Consider the following 19,222-nt stretch of genomic DNA (forward strand, 5'->3'; position numbering starts at 1 on the left):
TTTCCAGGTCAGTTAGTGTCACAATTTTATTCTACATTCATCATTACTCAATATATTTTCTCCCTTGAATCATCTATTTTATGCTCTTGTTTCTCATTGTTGTCTTTTCCACGGTATAATATTGTATCATTATTCAGAGGCATCTCATTTTCAGGATTTAAGGGGGAATGTTGTGGAAGACAGAGTCCAGGGAAAGGGACAAATTTGATGGGTGGTAGAGTGACCACTAGGGGGACGTGGATGGTGCTGTGGTCTAAACCACAGAGCCTAGGGCTTGCCAATTGGAAGGTCGCTGGTTCAAATCCCTGCGACGGGGTGAGCTCCCGTTTCTTGGTCCCAGCTCCTGCCAACCTAGCAGTTCAAAAGCACGTCAGAGTGCAAGTAGATAAATAGGTACCGCTCCGGTGGGAAGGTAAACAGGGTTTCCGTGTGCTGCTCTGGTTTGCCAGAAGTGGCTTAGTCATGCTGGCCACATGACCTGGAAAAACTGTCTGAGGACAAATGCCGGCTCCCTCGGCCAGTAAAGCGAGATGAGCGCCGCAACCCCAGAGTCGTCCACAACTGGACCTAATGGTCAGGGGTCCCTTTACTTTACTTAGAGTGAGCACTAGATGCCTTTTTTAAAAAAAGGTATTTATCAGCATTCATGATACTTATCCCAGGGTGGCTTACAGTGCAATTTAAAACAAAACAATAAGATGTACAACAAACCAATTAGAGTGCCCAGAGGAAAGGCATAAATGAGGAGGCCCAGGCCAGAGAGAACATATGGTTCAGCTCCTGATAACAGCAGATTGAGAGGACTCTGTTGCTATATATTTGATACCATTTTTAAATTGGGTGCCTTAGCAAAAAGGCAATATAAATGCAATCTAGCAATCAAAGTAATCAATAACACAATTAGTACACTAGTCAGTGGGTTGCCCATGTAACATTAGTCCGAGTCCGAGTAGACCCACTGAAATTAATGAACCTGACAAACATGACAATGGGTCATGGGAATTAATGGGAAATTAATTGGCAGCCGGGTTGGCATTATATGCGCAAACCATCTTGTGAGCAACCTGGAGGCTGAATTCTGTGCCAGCTGAAGTTTCCAAACTGCCTTCAGAGGCAGCCAGCCCTACGTATAACCTAGAAGTTACTAGAGCATAGATGACAGAAGTTCCATTGAATTCAATGAAACTTTTTTCCAGGTAAGGGTATACAGGATTGCACCTGATAGCAAATCCCTGTGCAAAATTATGTACTGTAAGAAAGTTTACCACAAATCCCTCAAACATTTTAGTTTGTCATAAATGTGTGAGTCTTAGGCAATCAGCACCTTTAAAAGGTAAAGGGACCCCTGACCATTAGGTCCAGTCGTGACCGACTCTGGGGTTGCGGCGCTCATCTCGCTTTATTGGCCAAGGGAGCTGGGGTTTGTCCGCAGATAGCTTCTGGGTCATGTGGCCAGCATGACTAAGCCGCTTCTGGCGAACCAGAGCAGCGCACGGAAACGCCGTTTACCTTCCCGCCAGAGCGGTACCTATTTATCTACTTGCACTTTGACGTGCTTTCGAACTGCTAGGTTGGCAGGAGCAGGGACCGAGCAACAGGAGCTCACCGCGGCGCGGGAATTCGAACTGCCGACCTTCTGATTGGCAAGTCCTAGGCTCTGTGGTTTAACCCACAGCGCCACCCACGTCCCTAATCAGCACCTTTATATTTTACCAAAAGCAAAAGGTGCAGTATCTAGGGAAGAGGTAGCCCTCCAGATATTATGAATCACAATTCCCAGTAGCCCCAGCCAAGATGGCCAATTGTCAGGGATAATAGGAGTTGCAGTCTAACAACAAGCTGAAGGGCGCTACAGTGTTGGCTACCCCTGACCTAAAGTAACATGACTACTCAGAAGCATGGAGTGGGGGTCATGCTTTTAGTTCTACCCTGATGTCACCTCTTTGTATTTCAACAATCATGTCATTTGTGTGGATGTATCTAAAGAAAGCCCAGAGCAAGTCTTTCTCCTTAAGAGTAAAGGCTCCATGCGATCAGGACACCTGAGGAGGACTGGTGGGAGTTGCAACCCAAAATATTTGGAGGATACCAGGTTTGAGGAAGGCTTGTCTACACAATCATGTACTACCTGTGAATGGGGCTTTAGCATTGTATCTTTTTCATTTAAAAAAACCCACCCCGATATCTTGCAAAACTGATGTTTTTGTGAACTCTATTAATAAAATGACAAGGTAGTACAGCATCTTTATCCCGTAGGTGACTGAGGTGCCACTGAAGGTCATTGTAATTTATGTCTAATGAGGTCTGCCCGTGATAATCACAACATGAGATACTTGTAGGTCTTGGTTTCTTATCACTTCCTAAATTAGACACCTCTTCATAGAAATACCCTTAATTTAAACTTGGTATAAAATTGTGCTTCATTGGTAGCATCTAACTTGAATTGCTTGTGAGCTACTTCAGGATGCTCACTCCAGAACTGGAATTCTTGGGGCTTTGGCATGGGATCTCCAGTGGGGACCCCCCTTTCCTTAACCTTGGATCTTTTTCATGCTCCCGCTGTCCTCTTTGAGGGCTCCAGTCTTAGTGAGAGTGGCAGTGCCTGATGTTGCTATTTTGTTGTCCCTAGAGCTGGCTCTACATAGAGAGAAGTAAAGTCTAGACCAGGCATGGCCAAACTTGGCCCTCCAGATGTTTTGGGACTACAACTCCCATCATCCCTAGCTAACAGGGCCAGTGGTCAGGGATGATGGGAGTTGTAGTCCCAAAACATCTGGAGGGCCAAGTTTGGCCATGCCTGGTTTAGGGACAGGAAAATAATTTGGTCTTCTTTTTGCAGTGGCTCATTCCAAAAGATGCTTCTGGATCGAACCACAAGTCCCATTCCAGTCATGCACTTCTTTGGGTTTTACGATTCTTTTTCACTGTGCAAAAAGTGTGCACAAAAATACCTATTTTATGTAAAAGCTGTGTGAAGAAATGCATATGGATAGCTGCATTGGAAAGTGTATATTTTATGTAAAAACTGTGGGTTTTACATAACAGATTGATCACAAAATTCTTGCAGTGGCACACAACAGGACGGAATGGAATGGAACGGAACAGAGTTATGGTTGGGTGCCAGCAAGAGTGAAAGGAAACAGTATTAGCTGCTAAGCCCCATCCCTAGTAAAGACTTCAACAAGTCTAAGTGACTGTGCTCTGTGTGGATCAAGGAGGTGGGCTTCAGACGCAATAAATTCTAGTGCTATCACTCAACAGAGTTTGTTTACTTGGTGTTTACAGCACAGCCTGCCTCCTAAATCATGCTTATGTGCTCAAGGTTGGAGATGCAAGGATGGAAAAATAATGAAGAGAACAGTCAGTCCATTCCAGCATGTGTGGCTTGTTTACTTTACATAATGTCCTTCATTATGCTGCAAGGTAGTGGGAGAGAAATGTTTTTGTGTGTGAAGATTTCAAGAGTTGCAATGTGTGCCTATGTATTGTACATAGATACACCTACAACAAGTTAGTCCAATACACTTCTAAGGCCATTGAAAAACCTGTCACATCTTAGCCCTCTTCAGGCATTCCAGTGAGGTCCATGTAAACACTTGAGGCAGTGAGGAAGAGTATGCTAGCTCCATCTCTTTCTTCTCTGTCCCCATCTCCTTCCAACTTGTGGAAGGTGAAGGCTTTCTGTGCTCATGGAGACTTCCTGTTTTAGGACCCTGGAAAACTGACTGGCCAGCTGGTCATTACAGACAAGGGCTGCATCCGGCCTCCCACCGCAGAGACTTTGTAAGCCCTCCAGGGCAACAGCAAAACCTACCACCTGCTTCTGCTCCCCCCACAGGCACGATGGATGACTACCTTACCTTGGCAGGCATCAACATCCACCTGTTACCACAGTCACTCACCCTGAATGTAGGCTTGCTCCATCTGTCTGATGAAGTGGTTCAGCAGGCAAGGAGCTGTATGCATGTGGCAATAGAAAGGGCGTAGTCACATACCTACAGGACCTACCCCCAACCTCTGGTGGTGGTGGTGACCAGCTCCCCTTCCACCCTGATGCTGTGCATCAGGTAAGTTCAAAGGTGACAACAAAGAATCAGGTGAGGCAGTCAATGATGGCTCTGCTAAACTTGGGTCTGTGAGAGGGGATGGAAATCTGCTCCCTTAACCTATGTTCTGCCATAGTGAAATGGGTGGGGAAAACATTGGTGCATTGTGGGTTATTTATTTGAAAAGTTCCCCTTGAAGTCAGAAAGTATGAAATTTCTTGTACTATGTCTGCATCTGTTCTACAGTTTTGTCATTGACAAATGTATTGTTTGGATTTGATATCCCGCTTTATCACTACCCTACGGAGTCTCAAAGCGGCTAACAGTCTCCTTTCCCTTCCTCCTCCACAACAAACACTCTGTGAGGTGAGTGAGGCTGAGAGACTTCAGAGAAGTGTGACTAGCCGAAGGTAACCCAGCAGATGCATGTGGAGGAGCAGGGAAGCGAACCCGGTTCACCAGATTACGAGTCCACCGCTCTTAACCACTATACCACACTGGCTCCCTTGTCGTGGACAGAAGTGGCATAGTTTGTTTATGATTCTCCACTGTGCTGCTCCAAATTCTATCCTCCTCAGCTTGGTCCCAATTTAGCATTCCTGCTTGCCTATCTGTGCCAGCAGAACTGCTCCGCAATGTGTTCCAGCAGCATATCTGAGGTTCCCCACCATTGTATCCATCATGGCAGCGACATATCGCACCCCTCAATCTGCAGACCTGCGGTGTGGGATCGTGCCCCAAAATATTAAAAAATAACATATTGTGTTTCTGTGTGGCTGCTGCCGCCGCTGCCTTCTCACAGAAGCAAACCACTTTTCCAGAGCAATATAAAAATAAACACAACAGCATTTGTTATATAAATGTGCATAACTGCCTGCTCAACACATTTGACACGACTCATAATAATAAAGCATTGAAGCGATACAGCTTGTATTTTCTACCTGGCAACTTCAGGACATATTCCAGGTTCAGCTGAACCAGAAAGTAAGTGCATTAGCTGTATGTGGAGGATTCCTAAAGACGAAATAAAGTCTTGTCTCACACCTGCCCACCTGCCTGTTGTTGTTTAGTTGTTTAGTCGTGTCCGACTCTTCGTGACCCCCTGGACCAGAGCACACCAGACACTCCTGTCTTCCACTGCCTCCCGCAGTTTAGTCAAACTCATGCTGGTAGCTTCAAGAACACTGTCCAACCATCTCGTCCTCCTTGTGCCCTCCATCTTTCCCAACATCAGGGTCATTTCCAGGGAGTCTTCTCTTCTCATGAGGTGGCCAAAATATTGGAGCCTCAGCTTCAGGATCTGTCCTTCCAGGGAGCACTCAGGGCTGATTTCCTTAAGTATGGAGAGGTTTGATCTTCTTGCAGTCCATGGGACTCTCAAGAGTCTCCTCCAACACCATAATTCAAAAGCATCAATTCTTCGGTGATCAGCCTTTATGGTCCAGCTCTCACTTCCACAAAGACAACAGGCCCACCTGCCTAGGGCTATATTAGTGCCCAAGCACTGAAGGACCATGGCAGGTTCATGTGTACCTCTCATATTCCCTTCTAGCAATCTTCCAGATGTTGATGAGTAACTTGCATGATGCAGACACACAGAAGACTGGGTGGGTATATGGGAGATGCTCACAGCTGTTTCATTCTTGGTGTGGCCATGTTCTGCATGTGTAGGTGGGGTGAAGAGGAATGGGGAAAACAAGGATCAGTTCAGACCCATGGGAATCCATGCAGGGAAGATGAACCCTCCCACCCACATACTACATGGCTGCCATAGTGCATTGGGTATCACTTCCCTAGGAACTCAAAATGCTTTTTATTTGTATTGTATAAAGGGCATGGTGGCATTTATCAGAGTAAACATCATAAGATGATACAATGTTTGCTTATTCTGGGCAGCACAGCAATTTATTCAGATGAATACGTTACCTTTGTCATGAGATTAAAATTAATAGAAACTCAATTACTGACCAGTAGAGGCTCTGCAAGATGAAGTGGTCAATTTGTAAAGTCTAATGCTCCATTAAGGAATAGAGAAAGATATTGGGAGTAAATGCATGCCTTGGTCAGGAGGAGTAATTTCCCTCCTACTGATAAGCATGGCAGTCTTTTTAATGTGATGGATCTGAATGCTGTTGGGAGAAGAATAAATAGAATGAGGTTGTCTGGATGTCTTATTACAGTTTATGTGGGAGATGAAAAACAGTGTCTGGATATGAAATCAAAAGAGAATGTTATACGAGTAAGGATTTCTGCCCAAAGTCTGATGAATCAGTACCCACACCTGCAATTATGGTATGGCACACAGAGCATTGGTGCAGATGTTTGGGTCAGATGTTAGATGGTTGCTGCCAAACCGCAGGGAAAGAGAGGCAAACTAGGAAACGTGAACACACTCTGCCCATTTATGTGCTAACGGCTTTGTAAACCTCTACTGCATGGAATGATGGCTCTTGCAGGTGCACATAATCTGTTCCAACCCATTTCATCTGATGGACTGATTTCTCATCTGTGTCACTTTCATATGTCATTCGCTCACATCGTTCCCATTTCTCCTGCTTTAGAATACATAGTTAAAGAAATGCATTTGCTCCCATGAAATATACTCAGAGTCGAGTAGTGACTTCATGCTCTTTATTTCAGCTCATAGGAACAGTGATTGATTCCCCCCCCCAAAAAAAAAAACCTCAGGCTTTATATACATTATTTACACAAAGGGTCCCATGTGATTGGCTGACTCTGCTTCTCTCCTGGAGCCTGGTTGGTCTGCTCCTGCAGGCCATTTAGGTTGTTGCATTCCAGAATCCTACCGACCTGATAGGCTGCTTAACTTCCTCCTGGGGCCTGATTGGTCTGCTCCTGCAGGCCAATCAGGTTGTTGCATTCTAGGATCCTAGCTACCTATTGTTCTAGCATCCAAGCTCAGTACATAACATCCCAACACACACATTTTGCACATTGTTAAATGCATTTTTGATATACTTTGCATTTGAACATTCAGGAAGTGGAAAAGCCAATGAACAGCTAAGCAGGAGCCGATTTAGGGCAGCACAATTAGTTCTATGCAGGACATAACAACTTTGACATCATGAATTGAGAAGAATGGAAGGCAAGAGGAGGGGGGCACCAAATTTTGGCTTCTCACAGGGTCTGACCCTGTGCTAAGTTCTCATCCAGGCAGGAGATGCAGATCAGGTTGTTTCATATCAGAATTTGTAAAGGTCAAATTAACTAGCACCCCTACTACATTGGAGCGATCTTCTTCTTCAGCTCTTGAAGTTTGTGCCACATCACCCAAGCCTTGTAGGACAGGGGGGGTCATCCATGGAGAAGTTTGCTACGATCAGGTTGCTTGATAGGTATCATCCAAATGTAAAGGTGACTGATGTGCCTTTTAAAAAGAAAATTCCCCGTGTGAAAATTAGGAATGCAGTGTGAGAGAGGTAGTGAACAGGTGGGTATTATTTTTTTTTAAAAAGGATATCATTTGTAGTAAACAACCCTACAGTTTTCTAAAGAAGCAGCCTTTCTTCATGTTAGGCTCATGCAGGCATCCTTCTTATACTACAGTGGTCCCTCGGGTTAAGTACTTAATTCATTCCGGAGGTCCGTATTTAACCTGAAACTGTTCTTAACCTGAAGCACCACTTTAGCTAATGGGGCCTCCTGCTGCCGCCGCACCGCCGGAGCACAATTTCTGTTCTCAACCTGAAGCAAAGTTCTTAACCTGAAGCACTATTTCTGGGTTAGCGGAGTATGTAACCTGAAGCGTATGTAACCTGAAGCGTATGTAACCTGAGGTACCACTGTATTAGGAAACTTACCCTTAACAACACATATTTGTGAATTGCCCTGACAAACATGTAAAAGCCAGTTATTAAATTATTTTATACAATTGACGGTCATTCAGTCATGGGGAATAGTGTAGACTCAAAGATGTTGTGTTTACTGTGTGTCTTTAGACCCACAGAAAAGCACACTGCAACCCAAGGAGCCATTAAAATATACTACCTTTCTTGCCAGTGTGGTATTTTGCTGTTTCTTATTATTCAAGTGTCTTGCCTTTCATTTCAACTATTGTCATGAAGCTAAGCCAGAAACCCAAGTGGTACATGCCTTTCTCCACGATACTTCATTCCTTTCCCCCTCATCACTGGCTTTGTAGCATACACAACCATTGGTTGGCATTCTGTGGCCACTGAGTGCATAGAAGAAGAAGAAGAAGAAGAAGAAGAAGAAGAAGAAGAAGAAGAAGAAGAAGAGTTTGGACTTGATATCCCGCCTTTCACTCCCCTTCAGGAGTCTCAAAGCGGCTAACATTCTCCTTTCCCTTCCTCCCCCACAACAAACACTCTGTGAGGTGAGTGGGGCTGAGAGACTTCAAAGAAGTGTGACTGGCCCAAGGTCACCCATAGCCATTGCTGGGCTGTTTTCGGGGTTCCCCCTCTCAGTTTTTTGCTAACTAGTTTGTGCTTCTGAATACTTTGGGGCTTCCCTGCTGACATCTCCTTGCTCATAGGAGGAACTTCAGCAAAGGCAGTTCTATCCATTGTCAGGCACATAGAAAACTTATTTGAATCAAAGCTCAGGAACTGGGCTAAGATACGGGCCATGGAAGTCATAATTATATTGAAAAAGGCTGCAGAACAATGGAAAAAGTCGCGTGAAAGTCTCCGGAATTGGAACGCAAAAATAAAGGTGATTTGGCAGTCAAAGCAGACTTCTCAGTGAAATCTAAATGACTGATGTTCCTCCTTTGATCTGTATTAAAAATATTAATCCAGCTTCTTGAAAGAGGAACAATGTGACCATGTCACACCACAGGAATTCATCAGTTTACAGACATAGAATGCAGGCAGGGTTACTGGAATTAGATGCCTAAAGTTAGAAGCTAGATCTGTAATTGAATGAAGCTGATTTTCAAGAGTTTGGCACCCAGCCGCTTTCACTAAAAAAAATAAAAAATGTTGGCAATTGTGATTAGAGAGGCTCCACAGTGTGTGCTACTTAGCTCAGTTTCCTCATGTAGAAACCAGATTACCTAATTAGAACTAAATTCAGAGGGTGAAATCCTACGTTTGTGGCATACAGACAGCTCAATGTTTGCTGTTGACGCCAGCCATCTCAGGGCCTCTTCACACCTTACAGATTTGAGGTGTACACCAACAATCTTTAAGGTGTACCCCTGAATGTGCAAAGTGTAAATGAAATATACCTATATTTGCAAACGTGCTTCATATGGGTACACAACCAAGGAGCTCTGATTGACTGCAGCTCCTTCTTAACAGTTTGTTGCAGATGATTACAGGAGGTCATTGGCCCTGACATTTTATTTCCTGTTTATCTCTTATTGTACTGCATGTGTGGTAGCGAAGCCTCACTGCTAGAAGTTCATGCGTTGGCCTGGGATGAAGGAGCCAGACATGGAATTGCATGTAAATACCGTAATTCCATAGTATGTCTATGGCCATACTACCCTGAACACGCCCGATCTTGTCTGATCTCGGAAGCTAAGCAGGGTCAGGCCTGGTTAGTACTTGGATGGGAATACCGGGTGCTGTAGGCTATTTTTTTTGACGCGGGTGGCGCTGTGGGTTAAACCACAGAGCCTAGGACTTGCCGATCAGAAGGTTGGTGGTTCGAATCCCCGTGATGGGGTGAGCTCCCGTTGCTCGGTCCCTGCTCCTGCCAACCTAGCAGTTCGAAAGCACACCAAAGTGCAAGTAGATAAATAGGTACCTCTCTGGCAGGAAGGTAAATGGCGTTTCCTTGCACTGCTCTGGTTCGCCAGAAGCAGCTTAGTCATGCTGGCCACATGACCCGGAAGCTATACGCCGGCTTCCTCGGCCAGTAAAGCGAGATGAGCGCCGCAACCCCAGAGTTGGCCACGACTGGACCTAATGGTCAGGGGTCCCTTTACCTTTACCTTTAACTCCATAGCCTTCTCTGCTCATGGAAGCTGATCATCCGAGGTTCTAAATCACACACAGGCTCCCTGCTGCAGACATAACCCCTCAGAAATGTGAGAAGGGTGATGGATCCAAGCAATGTGAATGTGATGGAAGGTGGCAGTGAGCTTTCTCCTGCTATTATTATTATTATTATTTACTATTTATTGAATTTATATACTGCCCTATACCCGGAGGTCTCAGGGCAGTTCACATAAAAAGATCCCAGTATATAAAATAAAAATAAAAACAATAACCCAGTAATACATGCCCCCCAAAGAGCCAGATTTTAAAAGGGTATGGGATGTTGATCAGGTCAACCAAAGGCCTGGTTAAAAAGGAATGTTTTTGCCTGGCACCTAAAGGTGTGTAATGAAGGCTCCAGGCAAATTTCCCTGGGGAGAGCATTCCACAGACTGGGAGCCACTGCAGAGAAGGCCCTGTTCTCATGTTGCCACCCTCTGGACCTCTCAAGGAGAAGGCACACAAAGAAGGGCCTCAGAAGATGATCTCAGGGTCTGGGTAGGTTCGTACGGAAAGAGGCAGTCCTTAGCCTGCTATCTCCCTCCTGTGCTTCAAACGGCATAGAGGGGTGAAAACCAGAAAACCCAAACCCTATTGTTTCTTTGATCAGAAGTAGGGAGAGACGAATCTTACCAATTTCAGTTTCTCATTTTCCCCATCTGAAAATATTTTCTCCACATTTCCACAGCAATTCATGTTGTTTTTTAAAAAGACCTCATTGATATTTGTCAGCAGCTTAGTGTGAATTCATCCTAAAATGCACAATGGTGCCTCCTTGAGAGATGCCGGAACTGAGTTCCAATGAGTTCTGGCTGAAAGAAAGCCCTGCTTATATGTAGGACACTCTTCGTCTTGCGGTTTTTTCGTCTTGCGAAGCACGGCTATTAGCGGCTTAGCGGCTTAGCGCCTATTAACGGCTTAGCGGCTATTAATGGCTTAGCGGCTTTAAGAAAAAGGAAACAAACTCGCAAGAACTCGCAAGACGTTTCGTCTTGCAAAGCAAGCCCATAGGGAAATTCGTCTTGCGGAACGACTCAAAAAACGCAAAACCCTTTCGTCTAGCGAGTTTTTCGTCTTGCAAGGCATTCGTCTTGCGGGGCACCACTGTACTACCCATAGGATCTGAACCTAAACCATGGGTAGGCAAACTAAGGCCCGGGGGCCGGATCCAGCCCAATCGCCTTCTAAATCCAGCCCACGGATGGTCCGGGAATCAGCGTGTTTTTACATGAGTAGTATGTGTCCTTTTACTTAAAATGCATCTTTGGGTTATTTGTGGGGCATAGGAATTCTTTCATATTTCTTTTTCAAAATATAGTCTGGCCCTCCACAAGGTCTGAGGGACAGTCGACCAGCCCCCTGCTGAAAAGGTTTGCTGACCCCTGTACTAGACTGATTCCAGTGTTTTTACTACCCAATTTGATACCTTATGCTGAAATTATTCTCTCTCTCCTTTTCCAGGAGTACACCATTGATATCATTTTTGCCCAGACTTGGTATGACAGTCGCTTGAAATTTAACAGCACCATGAAAGTACTTATGCTAAATAGCAATATGGTTGGAAAAATTTGGATTCCAGACACTTTCTTCCGGAACTCAAGAAAATCAGATGCCCATTGGATCACAACTCCAAATCGCCTGCTTCGCATTTGGAGTGATGGACGAGTTTTATATACCCTAAGGTAGAGTTGTTAACCACCCACTGAGAATTTTCGGTTCTCTCCGCTGTTGTTTCCTGTTAATTGCTAATTTTGCATATTGCTTTGGAAAATTTAAAGTTACAGGATTTGCAGCCTAACCCTACTCATGTGTACTCAGAAGCAAGTAATTCAGAAAGAACTGCAGCAGCAGAGAGTGCCATGGGGGGGGGGTGAAACTTAATTTTTGCAAATTTCTTCAGCGAGGGGTCTTAAAATATTTTTTTGGGTGGGGGGGTGAGGAATTCAAATCTGCTATTATTTTTGTTATTGCACAACATTCTGCTTGGAAAGTCTATCTTTGATGAAGAAGCACATAAACTGCTTTTGGAAAACCGAAGAATTTTAATTTTGCCTTCTGAAAATTAGCTGCCGCTAATAATAATAATAATAATAATAAACTGCAAGTATTTGGCAATTATTTTTAATTATTTCCATGCAATTTTACACACATCTTACTTATCAAACAAAACTTAATTATATTAATTTAACCAAAATATCTTTTGAATTCCCAAATCATGTCTACAGAGCAAGCTTCTGTAGCTGCAAATACAGAAAAGGAGCACTCTTCCTTGTCTTTCAGGAGGGAGGGACAAGAACCCGTAGCTCTCCCACCAGACTTCAGCCCAGGCCAATATGGCTAATAGCCACAGATGATGGGATTTGTAGTTCAGCAAGGGGCCAGAGGCTCCCCACCCCTGGGTTTTAGGGTTTTCAGTCCTGGTCGACAAAACTGCACCTAACATGCAGCTTTCATTAAGTCAGCAGACAAGCTGGTAAATTGAGTTCTTAAATTGAGCACGTAGCCCCATGGTTTCCAACCGCATTTTTGTGCACAGGGGACTTGCCCAAGGTGAGAGCATTCTGGAAAACAAAGCAAAGTTCAGATGTGAGCGAGTGTAGTAGCAGTAAAAGGATCTGACAACCCTTTGGGCTGTTTGGCTCCCCAAGAATCTCTGGCACCCTCCCTTTCTCTATGGCATTCTGTCCATGGAAGGCTGGCGGGAAGAGCTGGCAATTCTTAAACCTGCTTCCTTTGTTTTCAGGCCGATAATTTGCTTATTTTGCTCCCCTAAGGCCAGCCAGTTGCTGTACCTTGTGCTGCCAAACTGAGAGACATTCCTGTTCTAATGTTTCATTGGTATAAAAGAGTGTACTTTGCAAAACACAGACTGGGAGTTAAGGGAGAAATAAGGAGAGTTGCTGACTGGGCCGCTACAAATAACAAACACACAGACAATTTTAAACTCCGAATTTAAAGGCCTTCCCTGAGGGCTTGGAATGGGTTTTTTAAATGGTAATGCATTAGCAGCTAGTTGCTATGAGAAGAGTGGGTTGCACTCACCTCAGCCATAGCCCATTCTCTCTCCATCAGGGAGTAATGTAACCCATTCCCCCCTCAATATAAATAACTCAGTGCCTCTGTCTGTCACTGCTTGTTTACCCCAGTGTCCTTTCTGGCCAGAAAAGAACTGATCTGTTGCGTGTGCATTCCCTGTTGTTTGTCCCCGCCATTCTTTCCTTGTGTGCTGGTCCAGTGGGTTTCCGTGAGGCGAGGTCCGGGGTCGAGGGTGCAGTATTGAGGCTCTCCGTCAAAGCTGAAGCTAGGTCCAAGGCAGGGAGTCGGGCGACTTCAGGAGATCCGGCAGGACAGGGTTCAGGCAGGAACTGGCTACCAACAACGTTGCTCCCGCAACTTGGGACTGGGGCTGGCTGGCTTTTATCTGCCCCGAGGCATAGGGCGGCCCCAGTCCACAGGTGATTCGCCTCTCCTGGCCTGGAGGTGAGCACTCCTCCTGCAGGAACTTACCGGTAGTTCCCTCCGCCTCTCTGCCCTGAGCCTCTGCAGCCCAGGAGAGGCTGGAGGGTTACCAGACCCAGAGGCAACCTCAGCTTCCTGTGATGGGGCTGAGAGTGGAGCAACTGCAGGTAATGGGTCCTCCATCACCTCAAGAGCCAGAGCAGGCTCAGCTGATGCCTGCACCTGAGGATCCAGCACAGGTGAGGACCCTTCAGGCTCAAGCCCCAGCCCTGGCTCAGCTGGTTCTGGAGGCGGAGAATCCTGTGCAGGCTGGGATTCCTCAGGTTCAGCCTCCGAGTCCAAATCCCAGGCCATCACACCTTGCAATTAGTAACACCAACTAGGCACCTCAGAGCCCAGTTGTTTACATGCCTGTGGAGCGTCATGACTGGCACCCGCAACCAATCCGCATTCAGCGACATTTTAAATTCTCTGGCCATGGGCCTGTTGCACACCTGCTTGGTTTGACCGACTTGCAGGACTCACTTTCCCGCAGGTCTGTGACGCATTTCTGCGCAGAGACAACAGGCTCCAGGGAGCCATTGAGAGATCCCTCAAAGGCAGTGGCAGAGCACTCACTGCTGGCACCCAGGGTGGGGGAGTGCATGCCAGGGTGCGTGTGGCGTGCCTTCAAAATAACCCCCTGTAGCTAAATGGGGCCACATTGGGCCGCCTGCTAAAAGGGGAAGAAACCCCTTCTCCATTCACTGCCTGGACTTGTCCTACGCACACACTAGGCCTTTAAAGCCCCTTCAAGGCACATTCTTCCCCTCAAAGAATTCTGGGCACTGCGGTTTGTTAAGGGTCGTTAGGAACTGTAACTCTGTGAGGATGCCCACAGTACCCTGTATTATGGCTACCAGATTTTTTTCAGTGAATCCGGGGACACTTTTTTTTTTTTTTTGGAAGCTGAGTAGCAACAGGGAGTCATTAGTGGGGATGGTGAGGCAAAAGACCCTGGGCCCAAGCACACATGCATATTGTATAAAGGTGCAAAGCCCTTCTTTCGCACCCTGTGAAACATAAATGCACAGCTTTTTTAAAAACTGGGCAACAGCGCAGCGCATGCCCGTGACTCCCGAGCCTTCCCTAATCTCCTTCCCCTTCCCCCCTTTGTTTTGACAGATCAGGGGGCGCTCAGGAGTCATGGACGGGCGGCCGTTGCCAGCCTGGTAGCGCAGTTGGCTCTGGCTGGCTTCAGGAGCTGCTCGCTGCCATGGTGCAGGAAAAATGGTGGGCGCCACAACAGCGAGCAGCTCCTGAAGCCAGCCAGAGCCAACTGCGCTACCAGGCTGGCTCTGGGCTGCTGAGGCTGCCACTGCCACGTTTCCTGGAGGCAGATTTGCGAATCTGGGGACATTCTGGGGACAGAATTTGTCCAGGGACAGATTTGCAAATCTGGGGACTGTCCCCGGGACCCGGGGACGTCTGGTTCCCCTACCCTGCATTCTCGGGGGAGCAGGGAGAGATGTGTTGCAAATGTGCTATAAAGTTATACTGTGTAGACAGCCTTTAGTTGCTGGGCTTGCAAACTCTGCATCCTTTTGGAAAAGCCCCCCCCCCCCATTGCACCTTGCAGTTTGGGCAACACATCTTCCAGGTAAAGGATGTTGCAGTGGTGCCAGTAGACCTGGGACATAGGTGACAATCCCATAGCTGGCTGCTGCTCCTGATCCCAGACACTCACTTACCAATGGGAGGAGACACCTTGTACCTTCTCTGCTTTGCGATGGCTTCCTTTCTCATCACACAGCACAGAATCCCTGCTGTCTGCTCTTTGGCAAAGAGAGCCACCCAGCAAGGCTATTATCTATCACAGCTAATGTTTACTGGTGTAAGTCCATTTAAAACCTGTGAAACTATCTATTAATTATGTGTGCTGTGTCCATTCCCAGTGCAGTAAAGTGTTGCAGCCTGGGAAACGACTTCTGGGACTGCGCAGAACATGATAATAGTGCCTCTTTAGGGTGGGAAGGTTTTGCCACTGAAGAGAAATGACTTTGACATCTTAGTTAAAGTGCCCAGTTCTTTCCAGTTCGTTCTCTCACGCTTTTCTCCCCTTTTTAACCAGGTTGACGATTAATGCCGAATGTTACCTCCAGCTTCATAACTTTCCCATGGATGAGCATTCCTGTCCCCTGGAGTTTTCAAGCTGTAGGTGGTAAAGCATTTCACAGAATTCTTCTCATTTTAAATAGAGGCCCCGTTGATTAACAGGCTGTTCGGAGGGCTTTGCTGCACTTTGCACCAACTAGGTTTGAAGTGTCACGAGCACTTTTGGTATTGCTTATCACTTATTTCCAGTTTAGGTGAAGTGACTTGCCTATGGGGAAATGGCATTGCACCTCAAGGCCACCAACAAGGATGGAAACCTATTATACAGATCCAGAGCTTTGATACACATGAGCCATAATCCCTGCTAAGGAAGTTTGTCAGGTTCAGGTTCTAATGTAGAAGAAATAAAGATTATTATACGTGGCTCCAGGGTCTCCAGGAGATGCTAAGGATTGAGACATCGACCTTCTGCATGCGAAGAAGCTGCTCCAGTGCTGAGTTTCTGACCTTTTGCCATCATAGCTGTACCCACTGATCCTAAATTTATCTTAGAATTTCTAGCTTCAGTGGTTTTCAGAATTATACCCAGTGTTATAAATGGCAATAAGCTTATAAAACTAATCTGCTCACAAGGACATAACACTGTCATGGGCAGAATGAAAAAACAACAACCCAAAGTACATCTAAACAGTTTCTTTCCAGTTCTTAAACTTAATTGGGGATAAAATGTAACTACTACGTATGTCTTTAAAACTGTGATTTATTGCTGTCCTTTATTTTAGTCCTCCAGGTGAGAAGTGCTTTCAGAATTCGTTCCCTTCAAAGACGCAGGGCTTATTCACACTTACTGTCCTCCACTCCATGTTCAAGCACCGCCCCCCTCATGTAAATCAATATTTCCTTGTAGTATGCATAATTCTGCTTTTCTTTTTTATCACTTGCATACTTTATGCTGGTTTTACTAACTTCGGTAAATCATATTCAACAGCCCCTTTCAGCTTCCAAGATTTCAGCAGGCATTGCCTGTAACACTTCCAAGAATATATTTACAGCTCTAATAATGGAATCATGGTACACACACGGCCCTGAAATCTACTCAAATCTACTGCAAAGGGTGGTTAACTTCTTAATTGAAGGCTGTCTTCCTGTTGCCATCACTCTTAGCAATAACTTAGAAAAGCCTCCTTATTTACCTCCACAAGCCGTTTACCTATTAGTGGAACTGGACTATTCTCTGAAAGTTGTTCTGTAGTTATATACAACATGCTAAAACATTCTGTATCAGCATTCCACCACCCCTCACTGCTACAGGGTGCTTGATTTTTTGTACAAATGTTGTGCTACTATCTTCCAGATGGATATCCAAGGAATGAAATTATATACAAATGGAAAAAGTCCTCTGTGGAAGTGGCAGATCCCAAATACTGGAGATTGTATCAATTTGCATTTGTAGGCTTACGTAATACAACAGATATCTCCCATACACAGTCTGGTAAGGAAACAACCACATTTATTTAAACTAGATATTTCTGGACTATGGATGCAAGTAGGCATTGTTTTCTGTTTCCCCCTGTTTTCATCACATGCAACACTGTTTCTGTTCCACTACAGCTCATCTTCTGTTAAAAACAGTACTATTTATCTCGATGTCTGCTGCAACGAAATCACATAGCTTACACAATTGATGTAACTGATTATATAAATTGAGTTGTGATGTTATTCCACTTCAGTGTAAAGGAAACAAAAATGCTAAGGGTGAAGGAGGAAGTATTGTTTGCAGACTGAAAACAACAACTAATACCAATTGTATTCACGGGATTGATTTCCATTCTGGATGTGGAATGAATAAGCTGACTTGAGCAGTTTCTACTCCTGTGTCCTTATTTGTCAGAATTCTCTGACATTCCTATTCTAGACTCATTTTTTGGTGGAAGATTTGTGTGTGTGTGTGTGTGTGTGTGTGTGTGTGTGTGTGTGTTTCCTACCTGTAACAACCTCAGAGTAATGTTTCAGACTCTGCTATTCTCACTCATATAGTTGAATGAAAATGAACCTTACTCAGTCTCTCCCCCCCACCTCAGACCAAAGGGAGTGCACTTCCCTCATACCTGTGTCTAGTTCCCACACTGCATAGTGTTTTCCCCTAAGCAGTCCCTCCAGAGTCTTCCCATTGTGTGCCTCCAGCCTTCCTCCATGGTGCTCTCTGCTGTGTTTGAGAAAGTAGCAAGAACCTGGGAGCAGTGTGCCATGCACCACACCCCACTCACCCACTGCAGGCACCTCCGTGCAGTTTGGGTGCATCTGTGTCTTATTGGGTCAACAGGGAGGAAGGATCCCACCACATGGCACACCAAGTACACACCCTTTCACAGTGGGTTTGATTTTATACTAACTAGGTAAAGGTAAAGGGACCCCTGACCATTAGGTCCAGTCGTGACCGACTCTGGGGTTGCGGTGCTCATCTCGCTTTTTTGGCCGAGGGAGCCAGCATACAGCTTCCGGGTCATGTGGCCAGCATGACTAAGCCGCTTCTGGTGAACCAGAGCAGCGCACGGAAACACCGTTTACCTTCCTGCCAGAATGGTACCTATTGATCTACTTGCACTTTGATGTGCTTTCGAACTGCTAGGTTGGCAGGAACAGGGACCGAGCAATGGGAGCTCACCCCGTCACGGGGATTCGAACCGCCGACCTTCTGATCAGCAAGTCCTAGGCTCAGTGGTTTAGACCACAGCGCCACCCGCGTCCCTTGTATTATACTAACTAGAGAAACTGTATTTCTCTATTATACTAACTAGAGAAATACAATTACTGTCACCTTCTTTGTTAGAAGCCAAATAGGCAATGATTTAGTAATTTATTTTTAATAACCTATGGTTTTATTGAGTTTCCATGATACAGAAAACAATGAACAGAACCCCCTTCATTCCTAAGAACAACAAGAAAATAATTACAGTTCCCCTTCACCTCCCAGCTGCTCACTTTGACCTGCTGTGGCAATTAGAGCAAACATACAGTTCTCAACTTCTTTGGCTTCTCCTGGTCCACAGGCTCTGTGTCCACTGGTCTTCCATAAAACATTGAGGATATTTGATCAGAGAGCACTTCACCAGCAGCAAATTCCCATCCACATTATAAGGTGTTCTTTTTATGGGAGAGGTGAGGAGAAAACAGGAGATCACTTGCAGGATATAACTGACCGAATTTCTTTTCTTTTCCTTGCAGGGGATTACGTTGTCATGACGATTTTCTTTGTTCTGAGTAGGCGTATGGGGTATTTTACCATTCAGACGTACATTCCTTGCATATTGACAGTCGTCCTTTCCTGGGTCTCGTTCTGGATTAATAAAGATGCCGTGCCCGCGAGGACATCATTAGGTAGCTACTCTCTTTGCAAACCAATCTTCATGTATGCTCCTGTATGTGCTGGCATGCAACAACAAAAAAATGTTTTTTAAAAATTATACTCTCTCTCTGTGGCGTAGAAAATTTAATGAACAAGAAAAGAACTGGCTACTTTTCCAGTCTGCCCCTCCAACCCCCACCCCTTTGCTTGCCTTTAAAGAGAACCTGAACTCTTGGCTCAGCTCTAGTAAAGGTAAAGGTAAAGGGACCCCTGACCGTTAGGTCCAGTCATGGACGACTCTGGGGTTG

General features: G+C 45.4%; 1 protein-coding gene across 5 annotated transcripts in view; it reads left to right on the top strand.

Moving 5' to 3' along the window:
- The window catches only part of GABRG1 (gamma-aminobutyric acid type A receptor subunit gamma1), a 68,549-nt gene that overhangs the window by 33,905 nt on the left and 15,422 nt on the right, over nucleotides 1–19,222 (top strand). For 4 of the 5 annotated variants that reach the window (XM_081020076.1, XM_081020077.1, XM_081020078.1 and 1 more), the window contains exons 4-7: nucleotides 11,477–11,697; nucleotides 15,585–15,667; nucleotides 16,923–17,060; nucleotides 18,794–18,946. In XM_081020076.1, coding sequence (XP_080876202.1) covers nucleotides 11,477–11,697; nucleotides 15,585–15,667; nucleotides 16,923–17,060; nucleotides 18,794–18,946 — 595 coding nt within the window. Of the gene's footprint in view, nucleotides 1–8,493; nucleotides 8,742–11,476; nucleotides 11,698–15,584; nucleotides 15,668–16,922; nucleotides 17,061–18,793; nucleotides 18,947–19,222 lie in introns of those variants that run through there. The other variant, XM_081020079.1, reaches the window with a different exon arrangement.

This window comes from Podarcis pityusensis (assembly GCF_964106645.2).
Source record: "Podarcis pityusensis genome assembly, chromosome: 9".
NCBI classification, from domain to species: Eukaryota; Metazoa; Chordata; class Lepidosauria; order Squamata; family Lacertidae; genus Podarcis; species Podarcis pityusensis.